Source organism: Ornithorhynchus anatinus, chromosome 11, assembly GCF_004115215.2.
Source record: "Ornithorhynchus anatinus isolate Pmale09 chromosome 11, mOrnAna1.pri.v4, whole genome shotgun sequence".
In the NCBI taxonomy this organism is placed as follows: Eukaryota; Metazoa; Chordata; class Mammalia; order Monotremata; family Ornithorhynchidae; genus Ornithorhynchus; species Ornithorhynchus anatinus.
Window position 1 is genome coordinate 37,534,267 of NC_041738.1, and position 16,081 is coordinate 37,550,347.

Below are 16,081 nucleotides of genomic sequence, written 5' to 3' on the forward strand. Positions count from 1 at the left end.
CTTCCGGTGTTCCCCTCCCGCGCACGCGCGGCGGCGGCCGGGGGGGGCGCTCTAGCCGGCGCCGCTCGACTGCTCCCCGGCGGCGGAGGGCGACAGTAGCGGAGGGGGAGAGCGGCGGGAGGTGAGCGCGGCCCCCCCGGGGGCGGAGCGCGGTTGTGAGTGCTGGGCCCGGGAACAATTGAAGGCAGCACCGGGCCCCAAAACCGGAGCGTCTCCCTGGGGCCGGGGCCGGTGGGTGGTGCTCGGCGGCGGGGTGGGCTTAGTGTTCCGGGGTCGGTTGGGGCTCGGACACCCAACGGCACGGGGCCCCTTGGCAATAACTAGGCCTCGGACCGTTGCTTGGCCTCCCCCTGCTCAGACGCATAGAGATGTAGCTCTCTCTGGCTATAGAATCTCTCTATCTCTAGACACCTCTCTAGCTGTATATACAGAGAGAGGTCTCTGCAGCGTGGCTCGGTGGAAGGAGCCCGGGCTTTGGAGTCAGAGGTCGTGGGTTCGAATCCCGGGCTCTGCCACCTGTCAGCTGTGTGACTGTGGGCGAGTCACTTCACTTCTCTGGGCCTCAGTTCCCTCATCTGGAAGATGGGGGTGAAGACTGGGAGCCCCACGGGGGAACAACCTGCTTCCCCTGTGTCCACCCCAGCGCTTAGAACAGTGCTCGGCACATAGTAAGCGCTTAACAAATACCAACATTATTATTACTTCTCTGGGCCTCAGTTCCCTCATCTGGAAAATGGGGATGAAGACTGGGAGCCCCACGGGGGACTACCTGATTCCCCTGTGTCCACCCCAGCGCTTAGAACAGTGCTCGGCACATAGTAAGCGCTTAACAAATACCAACATTATTATTATACATCTAGAGAGGTCTCTGTAGATAGAGATAGAGCTCTATCTATATATCTCTCTATAGAGATCTCTCTAGATGTATGTACATAGAGAGAGAGATAGAGAGATCTCTCTCTATATCTATGTATATATATCTAAGGATATAGATCTCTCTCTATATGTATATAGATAGAGCTCTCTCTCGCTATCTATGTATATAGATCTCTTTATATGTATATAGGTGTATGGAGATCTCTATATATAGATATCTATGTATGTATAGATGTATAGAGAGATCTCTATATATCTAGATATCTATCTAAGTATATAGATCTCTCTATATGTACATAGAGATCTCTCTATATAGATATGTATCTATGTATGTATAGATATATAGAGGTCTCTATATATCTGTATACATATATAGAGATCTAGAGAGAGAGAGAGAGATCTATATATAGATATATAGAGATCTATATATATATAGATATATATCTATGTTATGTGTATAGATATCTATGTATATAAATATAGATATATGGAGATCTCTCTCTATAGATATATATCTATGTATAGATATAGAGAGAGATCTCCATATATCTATGTACATATATAGATATGTAGAGATCTAGATAGATAGATATAGATATAGATATCTATTTGTATGTGTGTGTGTATATATATAGATAGATCTCTATATATCTATATGTGTATATAGATGTATGGAGATATATCTCTATGTATATAGAGATATATATAGATATATATATATATATATAGATATATAGATGTATAGAGCTATGTCTCTATATAGATATATATATCTCTCTCTATAGATATATGCATGTATCTATAGATATAGATATGTACATATAAATTACAGATATATATATATCTCCATCATTTATTTTTGTATATTGATGTCTGTGATTAATGTATATTAATTACATAGGCCCAGGTTTATCCTGCTTTTGGCAGAGAAACGAGCAAACCAAGAACTGAAATTTCCCCAGTTTTCACTTTGATGTTCCTCCCAAGCAGTAAATTCATAGAGAAGACAAAATGGAGCAGTAACACGACTTCAGTTCCCCAGCCAATCTCCCACCTGCTTAGCAACTCCAACTCATTCACTGCTGCATATGTGGATAGGAATTTGGGCTATCTGGACTGTGGGCAGGGAACGTGGCCGTTTGTTGTTAGAATGTACTCTCCCAAGCCCTTAGTATATCGCTTTGCACACAGTAAGTGCTCAATAAGTACAATTAAATACAATTGAATGCATGAACGAATAAGGGAATAAATACTATTGATGGATCTGTTAAACCAACCAGCTCTTGGAGGATGCTTAATGCCTGGACAGGTGGGAAATGCGTGGTCATGTTTAAACACACATACACCCACCCACACCTCCCACCCCTAATATCCCAGCTCTGCCACTTGTCAGCTGTGGACGGTGGGCAAGTCACTTCACTTCTCTGTGCCTCAGTGACCTCATCTGTAAAATGGGGATTAACTGTGAGCCTCACGTGGGACAACCTGACGACCCTGTATCTCCCCCAGCACTTAGGACAGTGCTCTGCACATAGTAAGCGCTTAAATACCAACATTATTATTATTAATATTGGTAATAGGCTTTGGACAACCTTCTACTTTGCCCACTGCTTAGGAGAGAGGACCCTTTCTAGCCTGGCAGCTTGTGATGGGGCAGGGGACGTGTCCCCTAATTCTCTTGTACTCTCCCAAGAGCTTAGTACAGTGCCCTGCACATAGTAAGTGCTCAATAAATGCGATCGACAGATTGATCGTCTCTGCCTCTCTTTGTATTTCCAATCGGACCCCTTGGGTGATTAGTATGAGAAAATCCTCCGGCCAGATTTTGCCTCTCTGCTTAATTTTTTCCTCTTATTTAGGTACTACCCAGCATGGCAGTCGAAGGCCTGGATGTGGGGAAAGACCCAAATAGCCCAACCCATTCCAGGACCCTGTTCCTCCAAGAAGATGGCACCTCCATCTCCTTCTACGTGCGCCCCGGGCCCACGAAGCGCCGACTTTCCACCCTCATCCTTCACGGAGGGGGGACTCTGTGCCGCGTGCAAGAACCCGGGGCGGTAGCCCTGGCCCAACCAGGGGAACCGATGGCGGAAGCCTCCGGGGAGTTCATCTCCACCCAGTATATCACCGACTGCGTGGAGAAGAACGAGAGGCTGGACTTGGAGAAGTACAGGTTGGGTAAGGCGGCCGCTGGCAAAGTTGCCAAAGTGCCAGAAAACCCCAAAGCTGGGCAGAGCAGCCAGGCCAGCGGTTCCCCAGAGCCAGGATCCACTCGTTCGGTTCCCCTCAGCGGGCGCATCCCCTTCACCGACGCCGAGGACACGGCCATCTTGACCTACGTGAAGGAGAACGCCAAATCTCCGAGTTCGATCACCGGCACCACCATCTGGAAAGCGATGGAGAAGATCGCCTTGACCCAGCATTCGTGGCAATCCATGAAGGACCGATACGTGAAGCATCTGAAAGGCCAAGAGCACAAGTACCTCCTAGGGGACAGCTCTGTCGTCCCCGCGAACGAGAAGCTCAAGAGGAAAGCCGAGGAGACGGTGGCTGCAGACGGTGGTAAGGACCAGCTATGCAGAGCCAGTAATGCGGCAGAAATCGTACCCCAGCCAGGGTCCTGTCGACGATTTGCCGTCTTCATGTGTGTGGGCTGGGAGACTCTTTTGGCCTCTGCTTGATTTCTAAAATCTTTTTGCCAGATGGCTCAGTTGCACTTTTGAAACTTACATTTTTCCCCATTTCCTGATCCACAGCCCAACTTTCCCTATGCCGTATTCTCCAGGGTTTCCAGGTCCCTGCATTGTCCTCTTTTAGCCCAAGAGAGCTGTGAGCCCCGGCTCCTTCCTTCCACAAGAGGGGTCGAGAACCTGTGACTCGTGAGCCACGTCTGGCTCTTGTGGGAACCAAATGTGACTCTCGAGCACCGGTGGTCTTGGTCCCACGAGGGGGATGCCGTTAACTTTATCTCCGCAAAGAAAAGCGAGGCAGGAAATCGGGCAGGAAGTAGGTAGGTTGCCTCCCTCCCCTTGAGCCGGAGAGGGGCCGAGGGGGAACGAAGATGGAGGCTCCATGTCTCACCACAGTGTAAGGTGAGCCCAGCCCTTTCCCCTTGCGCAGACCACCGCCTCAGGGTAAGCAGCGACGGCCCCAAAGCAGGCCAGCCAAACCGTGCGAAGAACGAGACTGCTGACCCACCACGGGGTCGGCTGTGGGGTGTGTTCATAGTGGCCACGGGCGGGCTAAGAGACGAACAGGAAAGCTCTAGGGAAGAGGCCAAGTTAAGTGATAGTAGAGGAGGAAGAAAACCAGCATATATGAATTCAGTTCTCTCGCTTTCTCTCCCCCAACCACCAGTCACCAGAGATGGGTAAATGCCCGTGGTACCAAGTCCTCTAAGCCCAATAATTCCTGCTGGCGCTGAGGCGGGTGGAGAGATCTCCAGATTCATTCCACGTGCCACATTGGTGGGGAGAGGGGCATAATTTGGCACTTTGCCCATCGACTGCTCAACGGTTTCAGTTTTGTTTTACTCTTGTGCACACAGAAAAAGGCACTGACCCCTGCCCTGCGACCGTTTCCCCTCCTCTTTCCCCCAAACCCGATCCCATCCGTCCTTCTAAGGCTCTCTCCTGATCCCCAAAGTCATCCTCTGTAATTCCTGACCCCTTCCCACCAGCACCTTTTGGCCTCCAGGATCTCTGTATGAACAACTCCAGGTTTCTAGGAACTCTCTCCTCGATCACTCTGGAGAGGCATCTCAGAAGGGGAAGAGCCACTAAGCCAACACAAAGAACAAGTAGGTGGGGTGGAGTTTCCCTGAGGTCAGTTCCTGTCTTGCTTTAAAAAGATTAAGGTCAGATATGTTCAGAAATCACATCCAGTCACCCGACTAGTGGCCTGACCTTCAGTTAGAACTGGCATTTTCATTCTCGTCGACGGCGATATCCTCAAACCGAGCCCTTATTTTACCCACGAGTGGGTTCCTTTGTGGTGTTTTTTTGTGGTTTTGGATGTTTGAATCCAGTCCAGTTGCCATTTCAGCCCTGAGCGCAGGGGCTCTGGGCCTGGGGTTTGTCAGTAGCGGGACCGCCCGTGGGCCGAAGGACTGATTTTGTCTCCTTGCTCCTCCTCTCCCGCCCACCCCGTGACAAGAGATGGTTTAGCTCTGCTAGCTGCACTTGGACAATGCCAGCAGGTGGCAGGCAGAGGAAGTCAAAAACCCAAGAATTCTTTCAACTACCGTTTAGCAATCAGTGTAAGGAAGATGCGGTAAACCAACCCTACACCAGAAACCGAGGTTTTGAGCGGTATATCTGTCTGGGGTTTTGTTTATAAAGGACATGGCGTTCTGCTGCTGCCGTGGATAATTGTCATCTACATTTGAGTAGGACCCCCCCCTCGCCAGGAATTAGACCTTTTTAAAAGGAAAAAAGAATTCCAGATTTGTTGCTTTAGCGTAGGATCAATTGAAAACTTCCAAGTCTCTGTGGGGGAAGGTTTAGATCCTTCGCTGCTGCTGCCTACGTTTAGCTTTTATTTTTCAAAGCCAGACCGAAGAGGCGTTTTTCAGCCTTTGGCTTGGATGTAGAGGGTTGTGTTTTTCCTTTGGGCATATGGATAAGAGCAAGGTTTAACGGAAAGAGCAGAGGCCTGAGAGTCAGAGGGCCCGAGTTCTAAACCCGGCTCTGCTTCCACTCCGCTTCCCTGATGACGAGGATGGGGCTGATGAATCGAAAGCAGTGGTTCCTGTTAGCGATTCCGATCCCGAGGGTAAACCCGCCCCTCGGCTGGGTCGGAATTCGGTTGTCTTGGGCTCTGAAACGGGGAAATTGTGCACCGTCCCTTCCGGGAGCCGGCTGGCCCCAGGTTGAGCTAGAAGGTGATGCGGGGGGTGACTGTCCATTTGTTTTGCAGAGCCGCTGAAGAAGAAGGCTTCTGCCCCCGCGGGCCCCCCGCAGAAGGAGGTTCCAGAGCCACCGGCGCAGGGCAATGGCCCAACGGAAGGCAGCATTTTCCAAGAGGCCAACCGGGAATTTGAGGAAACCGAGGTGCGTTCGGGCTGTTGAAACCAGGCGGAGAGGAGGTCGTGTGGCGTGACTCTCTAAATCACTCAGTCCTTGGTATTTATTGGCGATGAGCACTGAACTTGGGAGTGTACCATTCAAAAGAGTCGGTAGAAACGTTCCGTGCCCACGGCGAGCTTACGTCTAGCGGGGGAGACGGACTTTTAATATCAATAAATTGTGGATAGGTCCGTAAATGCTGTGGGGCCGAGGGTGGGGTCAGTATTAAGTGCCCAGAAGTCGCAGGTCCAAGTTCCCAGGCATTGTAGAAGGGCGAGGGGGCCGGGGAAAAGAGGGTTCAACTGGGGAAGGCCTCTTGGACGGACTTTTTTTTCTGTGGTATTTGTAAAGTGCTTACTATGTGCCAGGCCCTGTACTAAGCGCTGGGGTAGATGCAAGATAATCAGGTTAGATGCAGTCCATGTCCCACATGGGGCTGACAGTCTTAATCCCCATTTTACAGTTGAGAGACGTGAGGCTCAGAGAAAATAAAATAAATTGTGGTATTTGTTAAGCGCTTACTATGTGCAAAGCACTGTTCTAAGCGCTGGGGGATACAAGGTGATCAGGTTGTCCCACGTGAGGCTCACAGTTTTAATCCCCATTTGACGGATGAGGTAACCGAGGCACAGAAAAGTTAAGTGACTTGCCCGAGGTCACACAGCTGACCAGCGGCGGAGCCGGGATTAGAACCCGTGACCTCTGACTCCCAAGCCCGCGCTCTTTCCACTGAGCCACGCTGGGATTTGGCCCAGGTCACCCAGCAGAAAGGTGGCGGAGGTAGGATTAGAACCCATGTCCTTCCCACTGTCAGGCCCGGGCTCTTTCCACTGGGCCGTACTGCTTCTCAAGGAGAACGTAACCTTAACGCTTACTCTCCCTAGGTTGATGATTCCACCCCCGACCTTGATGAAAGCCTGATAAAGGGGGGCCCCGATGCCAACGCCAGCTCTGAAAACCCGGGCCCGGGGCAGAAGGAGGTCCCGGAGAAGGCCGGGGCCCCGGAGGAGGAGGAGGAGGCCACCAGCACCGCCACGGCGGTGGTGGAGGAGAGCCTGCTTCAAGCCGAAGAGGGGCCTTCAAGCCCTGCCCTGAGTCCCCCCGAGGTGGGAGCTGCCATCCGAGCCATCCAGCATCTCATGGAGGAATTCAACTTGGACCTGTCGACGGTCACGCAGGCCTTCCTGAAGAACAGCGGAGAACTGGCCTCCACCTGCGCCTTCCTGCGGACCGGGCGGCGGGCCGACGGCTACCCTATCTGGAGCCGGCAGGATGACGTGGATTTACAGGGCCACGACGAGAATGACCGGAACAAGCTGATCCAAAAATTCGGGGCTCAGAACGTAGCCAGGAGGATTGAGTTCCGAAATAGCTGAGAGCAACAAGTTCCCTCAAACAATCACGGGGAGTGATGGGGAAAGATCGGGGTGGGGGGGTGGCCCTCGAGGGGAGTACGAGACAGATATCACGGCCTGGCGGAAGGTGGCTAAATGGGGCTTCGGGAAGCTACCGTAGAGCCACCTTCTGCGGGCCAGGCTTGGATCCAACTGACTCCTGGGCCAGGCCTGGCTCCGGATGACCAGCTTGGGTCCCCTCCTGGGCCTCCCACCCCCCTCAGTATCCCGTGCCCTACTCCCCTCTATCCCATTTCCACGTAGGACTAGGTCGAAGCGGGGCACGGCAGCCGTGCGATGCTTTCAGGCCGAAGCGGCCGCCCCCGCTGGCTGTAGAGGCTACAGATCCCGGCACTCCCCCTCCCCGCCCCGAGAGAACAGAACCCCGCGTGTGTTAGAACCGTGCGTGCGTCACTGCTCCGCAGAGGAGGAACCGGCACTGGAGGAGTGCGCCTCGGCCTCCGTCCCGGTCCCGGCTGAATCCGGGCCTAACTTTGTTCCCCGGACCCGGCTTGGACTTTCGGGCGGGGAGGGGGGTGGCTGGGGAGGTGGGATCCGGACCCGGGCTCAACGTGGGCTGTACCGTGAAAACGTAGCCGGCGTCGGACCGGCTGCAGGTCACATAACGGGACGTTGGCTGGAGAAGTTTCCAGATTGGCTGCCAGCTGCCCATTTCAAGGGTGTGAACCTCTCCCCTTTCCTCTCTCCCCCTGGGAAACTCCCTTTACCAACAGAGCGTTAGGGACTCAGAAGGGCCCCAGGAACACGTAGGCGGGTGGGCCTGCACCCAACAGATCTTGACCGTGGCCATCTCTCGCCGTCACTGCTGAGTTACCTGCAGTTCATCCCCGTCAAGCAGGTTGGGGTGAACCGAAGAAGACTGCCATAAAACTAGGTGGAGAGGACCCCCCACCCGCTGAGCAATTTACGGCAACTTCACCCTATTAATGAGAGCAAAGGCCGACAAAGAGGAAGGCAGTGCTGTTTAAATGGTTCCTTCTGCTGCTCTGGGAAGGTAGGGGTAGGCCAGTTGTCCCTTAGGACTGCTAAAAACTTCCTTTTGGAAAACTGGGGAAGAGCCAGGAGATGCACCCCCCTCCCTCCCCAACAATGAGGGCGGAACGGACAGGAATAGAGACTCTCCTCATCCCCCAGTAGCGACGGCCAGGGCCGGGAAACCAGGGGAAGGGAGCGCTGCGACGAACCTGTTGGAGAGGCGGGTCCTGTGGAAGCCGACGTCAGATCCATCCGCCCGCCAAGAACGCGTCTTGTCAATTCACCGGGTGTCGAGCCACGCTCAATCCCAGACTCGTAAATGCTCGGTAACACCGTCTCCCTGCCCGTCTTGGCCTGGGACAGGCGGGAGGAGGGAGGTGTAGATGCCTGAGCCCCGCAGACCTGCCGCTTTTCTTCCTAAGAACCCCAAACCCCTCATCTCTGTAACGGACGCTTAGTACTAAATGTTATCTTATAGATCTGATGATTGGGCAAAGTCTCTTGGTTTATGTGCCATCTGTTATTGATCGGTCAGTTGGTGTTTGAGTGCTGACTCCGGGGAGAGCACTTCCTGTAATAATCCCGAGGGAGTGTGCGGTAGTAGACACGATCCCTGCTTTCAAGAAGCTTCTGCTGCTTCCCTCTGCCGGGGATTATTCCTATTAATTATTGGTTTATGCTGGACTTTGCCTCAGGAGTTGGTCGTTTTCTGGCAGTTTTATTCGGGCGATCATTTGCTATGTGGCAAACACTGTACCGCGTGCTGGGTAGATCCAAGATAATCAGGTCCGGGGGATATCCCCGGTCTGATTAAAATGCATCTCTTCGAGACCTTAAAGTCTCGAGAGCAATCGTGCTTCCTCCAGGCCAGTGTTTATTAAGCAGGGGCCGCCAGATCACCTCCCAGTAATAGTAGCTGCATTCATTCCTTCAGTTGTGTTTATCAAGCGCTTACTGTGTGCAAAGCACTGTACTTAGCGCTTGGGAGAGTGCAATATAACAACTGACAGACACATTCACTGCCCACAAGGAGCTCACGGCCTAATATAATAATAATAATGTTGGTATTTGTTAAACACTTACTATATGCAGAGCACTGTTCTAAGCGCTGGGGTAGATACAGCGTACACAGGTTGTCCCTCGTGAGGCTCACAGTCTTCATCCCCATTTTACAGATGAGGTCATTGAGGCCCAGAGACGTAAAGTGACTCGCCCACAGTCACCCAGCTGACAAGTGGCAGAGTCGGCATTCGAACCCACGAGCTCTGACTCCCAAGCCCGGGTTCTTTCCACTGAGCTGCGCTGCTTCTCCGCCTAGGCGGGGAGGGGGAGACAGACGTTAATATACTTACGTGAATAACTGAAGAGGCCTGTGGGCCAGTTTGCTGATATCGTTCAGGATCGTCATCGCCAGTAATCAGAGCCCCTTCACCGTTCTCACCGAAGCTGCTTTTGTGTCAAGGGGCACCTGGTGGGGTGGGGGGAAAAAGGAGAGAGACTGAGACCGAGAGAGACACCGTCCCTAGTTAGCTCGGTCTCCGCTCTATACCTCTATCAATCAATGGTCTTCACTGAACTTATACTGAGTGTAGAGCACTGGGAGAATACAATATACAGTTGGTGGACATGTTCCCTGTCCATAAGGAGCAGTGTGTGTCTGTGTCTTCTACACTGTGAGCCCGTTGTTGGGTAGGGATTGTCTCTATTTGTGGACGAATTGTACATTCCAAGCGCTTAGTACAGTTCTCTGCCCACAGTAAGCGCTCAATAAATACAGCTGAATGAATGATCGAATAAATGGTCCGTCTCCCTCTGTGTGTTTGTGAGCATGCGTGTGTCTCCCCCTGGTTCGTTCAGTCCCCGGTCTGTATCTCAAATCAGTGGTTTTTGTCGCACATTTACTACTACTAATAATAATGTTGGTATCTGTTAAGCGCTTACTGTGTGCAGGGCACTGTTCTAAGCGCTGGGGTATACAGGGTAGTCAGGTTGTCCCACGTGAGGCTCACGGTCTTAATCCCCATTTTACAGATGAGGTAACTTAGGCCCAGAGAAGTGAAGTGACTTGCCCACAGTCACACAGGTGTTTACTACGTGCAGAGCACTGTACTGGACTCGAAAGAGTACAGTATACAGTTGGTAGACATGTTCCCTGTCCACAAGGAGCTTACAGTATCGCGTGGGTGTCTGTGTCCTTGTCCCGGTAGCTCAGTCTCTTATCTGTAAGCGTCTTGTGTATGTGTGTATACGTCTGTATGCCGGGTTAACTCAGTCTCTGGGCAAGTCACTTAACTTCTCGGTGCCTCAGTTACCTCATCTGTAAAATGGGGATTAAGACTGTGAGCCCCACGTGGGACAACCTGATTCCCCTGTGTCTACCCCAGCGCTTAGAACAGTGTTCGGCACATAGTAAGCGCTTAACAAATACCAACATTGTTATTATTATTATTAACCCTCTCACGTGCCTGGGCGTGCATCTGTTAGAGAAGCAGCGTGGCTCAGTGGAAAGAGCCCGGGCTTAGGAGTCAGAGGTCATGAGTTCAAATCCCGGCTCTGCCACTTGCCAGCTGTGTGACTGTGGGCAAGCCGCTTCACTTCTCTGTGCCTCAGTTACCTCATCTGTAAAATGGGGATGATGTCTGTGAGCCCCACGTGGGACAACCTGATTCCCCTGTGTTTTCCCCAGCGCTTAGAACAGTGCTCTGCACATAGTAAGCACTTAACAAATACCATCTGTTGAATCTCCGGTCTGAACCCCTTTCTTTCTCCCCCACAACCCTGGCACTCGGATATTGGGCAGATTGTTTCGAAGCCCTGAGTGAGGGCGACGGCGATGCCAGCCACGTGCCCCTGCTACGGAGGAGGTGGGGGCGGGTGCACACTGAGCACAGTACTCCGCACACAGCAAGTGCTCAGGAAAAACCACTGATGGGGGGGTGATGTGCAGCACGCTGGGAAGGACACAATCATTTGATATACATTTCTAGCCCAAGTAAGCGCAGCTCAGTGCCAAACCCCTTTGGACAGGCAGGGAATTGCCAGGTTAAACACCCCCGTAGCCACCTTGGTCTTCCGGGCCCCACATTCAGGATTCCCGGTGAGCCCGTCCTCAGTGTGAGGCGCCCTAAGAGAACCATCTCTGGTGGCGTCCCCCCAGGTCAGCATTTTCTTTTGGTTGACTCACCCTCACCCGCTACCACCACAGGGAAGCCGGGATCAGACTTCAGGGCCATCACTAAAGGACCCACGGAAGGGCTATCAGGCACGAGGTAGAGACAGCGTGGGGAGTGGGAAAGTCGTCTTTTAAAAAGGTATGTCCACGGAAAAATTTGCTTTGAGAAAACTGTCCCGGCAAAGAAAAGTGAAGCTTTTTGGTCCCTCGGGACCGAAGAGAGTCTGGAGCCAACAAGAAAACTTGCCCCCTGCACACCACTGAGGTTTTATTATCCTGGGTGGGTGTTTACTGCACTTTTTCATCATCTTTGAAGTTTTCTGTTTGTTTTGTTTTTTATCAGCTCTTTCCTTATCTAAGAATATTCAAGCCTGGCACCTGTGATTTAGAGGATAAGACTGCGGGTCCTCGGGATTTGCTACCGGGGGAACCTAGGATCTCCATTTAATCTGAATAGTCTGCCTGGGAAGGAGATCTTTTCCAGCGAATGTTTGTTTTGGGTTCACTCTAAAAATACTGTTTATTCTCGCCACCTCATCCTGCCACCCTCCCTTTGTGTTTGCACACACCCGGGCTGTGCCAAGATGGTGGCCGACTCCACGGCGTCCACAGTGGCACCCAAAAGCTGGAGTTTCCCACTGGTTTCAAGTTTAGCAGCAGTAGCAGGGAGGAGGAGGCTGTACCAGCTGGGGCCCGACGGCAGAGACGGCTCCGGGCCTACGCCGGGGAGCCGGGGTTCCTCCCAAGCGCCTTGCACGCTTTCACCGCCCGCAAAAATAGCTCACACAGGGACCCTCGTCTGGCCAACGTGTGGCCGGGACACTGTCCATCTCTCCCCGGGACGTTGGCTCTGCTCAGGCTCCTTGCCGATCGGATAGCAACGGCCGACGACCGGAGCCGCCGTGGAACTGCCGTACGGTCACACAGGCGCACCATCTCATGCAAGCCCGGAAATCCCTGGTGCCAGAAAGGGGAGAGAGGACAGGGCTGGTTCCTTACCTGGGTGCTGGGTTGTCGGGAGTCACCGCAGGGGCTGGAGGTTGCCTGCTGGAGACCTTTCCTCGAGCACCGAGGGCCTCAATAGCGACCCGGCTCTAATCGTGTGGACCTTCCCAATCCGTCCGGTGCTCTCTTAGTGACATCGCAAGCTTTCTCACCTCCTCCATCTCCTCAATCGTCCCGTGGCATCTTCCCGAGAGAGAATCAAGACGTCAGTGGGGCCGGGCAACTTTCTGAGGATCACCGAGCCCCAACTCCCCCAGGAGATTTGACCCCCCAAATCTGTGCCCTGCATCGTCTCCATTTTCTTAATGGTATTTCTTAAGTACTCACTATATGCCAGGCACCATACTAAGCGCTGGGGTAGATACGATCTAATCAGTTGGACACAGTCCATGTCCTTCCATTGGGTTCATGGAATTAACTTCCATTTTACAAACAAGAAAACTGAGGCACAGAGAAGTGAAGCAACTTGCAGGAGGTCACCCGGCAGACAAGTGGTGGAGCCGGATTTAGAACCCAGATCCTTCTGACTCCCAGGCCCGTGCTCTGTCCACTAGGCCACGCTGCTTCTGTGTTCCTGTGTTCTTCCCAACCCCGCCTGCCAGCGGGAAGGGGATGGAAGTTTTTGGGCAGGAGGCAGCTCTAGTCTGTTTGGGACTTGGTTCCGGGACAAATTCCAGCCCTAGCCCAGGCCCCGGACCCAGCCGGTCACTCCGCGGGATGACAGCATCCCTGCCTCTAATTTACGGAGACGCTTCTCTCCGTCAGCTTGGATCCACAGGCTGAGCCCAGGGGTCAGGCTGGGCCTGTTTGCGAATGGCCCCATCGGTCCTATGTCTGGTCTCTAGGGAATGGGTGAAAAAGGGTTAAAGAACCACAGAGTTGAGCTTGGCACTACGGATTTCTCTGCTTCCTCCACTGCCCGGCACACCCTTTTAGGGCGAAGTTTGTTTCCAGAAGATCCCGCCAGTCTGATCTCGGGTTGGTCTGGGAGTGGCCAAAAAGGGCTAAGCTGTGACCCCTCACCGCCCGGGGACCGTCCGAACCTTGTTGGGCTCCTGGAGCAGTTCTATCATTCATTCAATCGCTTTGTATCGAGCACTGGACTAAGCACTTGGGAGAGTATAATAAAACAATACACACACACATTCCCTGCCCACAACATCTGGCAGGGGAGACAGACATTAATATAAATAAATTACAGATATGTACATAAATGCTGTGGGGCTGAGATGGGAGACGAATAAAGGGGGCAAGTCAGGGCGACACAGCAGGGAGTGGAAGAAGAAGAAAGGAGGGCTTAGTCAAGGAAGGCCTCTTGGAGGAGACGTGCCCTCAATAAGCCTTCGAAGGAAGGGGAGAATAATTATCCGCCGGATCTGAGGAGGGAGAGCGCTCCACATCAGAGGCGGCAAGTGGGCGAGATCGTGGTACAGTGAGAAGGGTGGCATTAGAGGAGCAGAGCGTGTGGGCTGGGTTGTAGCAGGAGAGTAGCGAGATGAGGTAGGAGGGGGCAAGGGGATTGTGTGCTTCAAAGCCAGTGGTGAGCAGTTTTTGTTTGATGTGGAGGTAGATGGGGTTGAGTTTCTTGAGTGGGGAAACGTGTCCTGAACGTTTTTGTAGAAAAATGATCCAGGCAGCAGAGTGAAGAATGGAGTAGCGAGAGACAGGAAGCTGGGAGATCAGCAAGGAGGTTGATTCAGTAATCAAGGTGGGAGAGGATTAGCGTGATAGCAGTCTGGATGGAGAGGAAAGGGCGGATTTAGCTATGTGGTCAGGTGCAACTGAAAGGATTTAGTGATGGATTGAATATGTGGGTTGAATGAGAGACGGCAGTCAAGCATAAGAGAGGCCTGCCTTTCTCTCGCTGTCCGTCCCCAAGCTCAAGTCAGGGTGACACAGCAGGGAGTGGAAGAAGAAAGGAGGGCTTAGTCAAGGAAGGCCTCTTGGAGGAGACGTGCCGTCGATAAGCCTTCGAAGGAAGGGGAGAATAATTATCTGCCGGATCTGAGGAGGGAGAGCGCTCCACGTCAGAGGCGGCAAGTGGGCGAGATCGTGGTACAGTGAGAAGGGTGGCATAAGAGAGGCCCGCCCTTCTCTCGCTGTTCGTCCCCAAGCTCAGGATTCTCTTCACTCTGGCACTGGTGGTTGGGCCTGAGCCGTGTCCCCAAACAGTCTCTTCCAGCTCCTCCACTGCTCCTTCTCCCTGTTCTCCGCCGCTTCTTCCAAAACCCCACTACTTCCAAACTTGCTATTTGGCTGCCTCCACCAGAGTTCCTGTTGGCTTGACCGGTTAGGTCTGGGCGGGGGGGGCCGCAGCCCTCCTCAAGTAGGAAGGGCCCCGGTCCCAGCAGGCCAGAAGGCCAGGCCCGCCCTGCAGCCGGCTCGGGGGTGGTTTCTGACCGCGGCCCGGTCGGTTGCTTCAGGCTCACGGGACAGACGGGGGCCGGGACTCTGCCGCTCGCTCCCCACGCTGGATCGGTCAATCGGTGGTAATCACTGAGTGCTCGCTGTGTGCAGAGCACTGGATTAAGCACTTGGGAGAGGACGCCACGACAGGGTCGGTAGACACGTCCCTCCACACCACGAGGAGCTTACAGTCCGGAGATCTGTGTAGCAAAGATCAGCATAGATGTGTGGGGGGACAGTCGCAAAGGAGGAATAATTGGAAGAGACATCAAAAAACCCAACAAAGCATCTGTCAAGTCCATTAATAATAATGTTGGTATTTGTTAAGCGCTTACTATGTGCAGAGCACTGTTCCAAGTGCTGGGGTAGATACAGGGTAATCAGTTTGTCCCACGTGAGGCTCACAGTTAATCTCCATTTTACAGATGAGGTAACTGAGGCACAGAGAAGTGACTTGCCCACAGTCACACAGCTGACAAGTGGCAGAGCCAGGATTCGAACTCATGACCTCTGACTCCCAAGCCCGGGCTCTTTCCACTGAGCCACGCTGCTTCATTAGGCCAAAGAGGAACTCGGGGAACAGGAAAGGATGCTAGGAAAGATGCCCGCAAACCCTGACAGGCAATGCGGCCTTGTGGAAAGTGCCTGGGCCCGGGAGTCGGAGGACCTGTGTTCTAATCCCGGCTCCGCCGCTGGTCTGCTGGGTGACCCTGGGCAAGGCACTTCACTCTTCGGTGTCTTAGTTACCTCATCTCTAAAAGGGGGATGAAGACTGTCTTACGTGGGACGTGAACTGTGTCCAGATCGATGATCTTATAACTACCCCAGTGTTCGGTACAGTGCTTGGCGCATCGAAAGCACTTAACAAATACCGTTTAAAACACTCGCACCCATAAACCAAAACTGTTTCCGAACCGTCTGATGAAAACCGGCTGGGCCGAGCCCACGAGCAAGAAGGCCAAACTGGCACTGGAGTTGGGCAGAAAGCCCAGAGAGGACCCCGGTTGGGGGAGAACTCTGAGCCTGCCCTCCCCACAAAGGTTATTTCTGGTCTGTACCTTGGAGCTCCCAGAGCGCCCACACAGCTTCTCCCTGGGCCCTAATAATAATGTTGGTATTTGTTAAGCGCTTACTACGTGCCGAGCACTGTTCTAAGCGCTGGGGTA

The 16,081-nt window shown here is 52.8% G+C and overlaps 1 protein-coding gene across 3 annotated transcripts; it reads left to right on the forward strand.

The window, feature by feature from the left end:
* The first annotated feature begins 40 nt into the window (after positions 1-40).
* On the forward strand, positions 41-9,014 carry LOC100077552 (TERF2 interacting protein). 3 transcript variants are annotated; one of them, XM_029075005.2, is made up of 4 exons: positions 41-121; positions 2,736-3,438; positions 5,794-5,927; positions 6,827-9,014. In XM_029075005.2, the coding sequence occupies exons 2-4, from the start codon at positions 2,748-2,750 to the stop codon at positions 7,316-7,318; spliced, it is 1,317 nt and encodes a 438-aa protein (XP_028930838.1). In that variant the 5' UTR covers positions 41-121; positions 2,736-2,747; the 3' UTR covers positions 7,319-9,014. The 3 variants fall into 3 exon arrangements, with proteins under 3 accessions (XP_028930838.1, XP_028930839.1, XP_001508762.2); XM_029075006.2 differs by lacking the exon at positions 41-121 and adding an exon at positions 125-155; XM_001508712.5 differs by lacking the exon at positions 41-121 and adding an exon at positions 175-231.
* The last annotated feature ends 7,067 nt before the right edge of the window (positions 9,015-16,081 follow it).

Coding starts and splice junctions, on each gene's coding strand:
- LOC100077552 (XM_029075005.2), top strand. CDS start 2,748: ATGGCAGTCGAAGGCCTGGATGTGGGGAAAGACCCAAATAGCCCAACC. Junction 3,439..5,793: donor GACGGTGGCTGCAGACGGTG/GTAAGGACCAGC, acceptor TTTGTTTTGCAG/AGCCGCTGAAGAAGAAGGCT. Junction 5,928..6,826: donor GGGAATTTGAGGAAACCGAG/GTGCGTTCGGGC, acceptor TACTCTCCCTAG/GTTGATGATTCCACCCCCGA.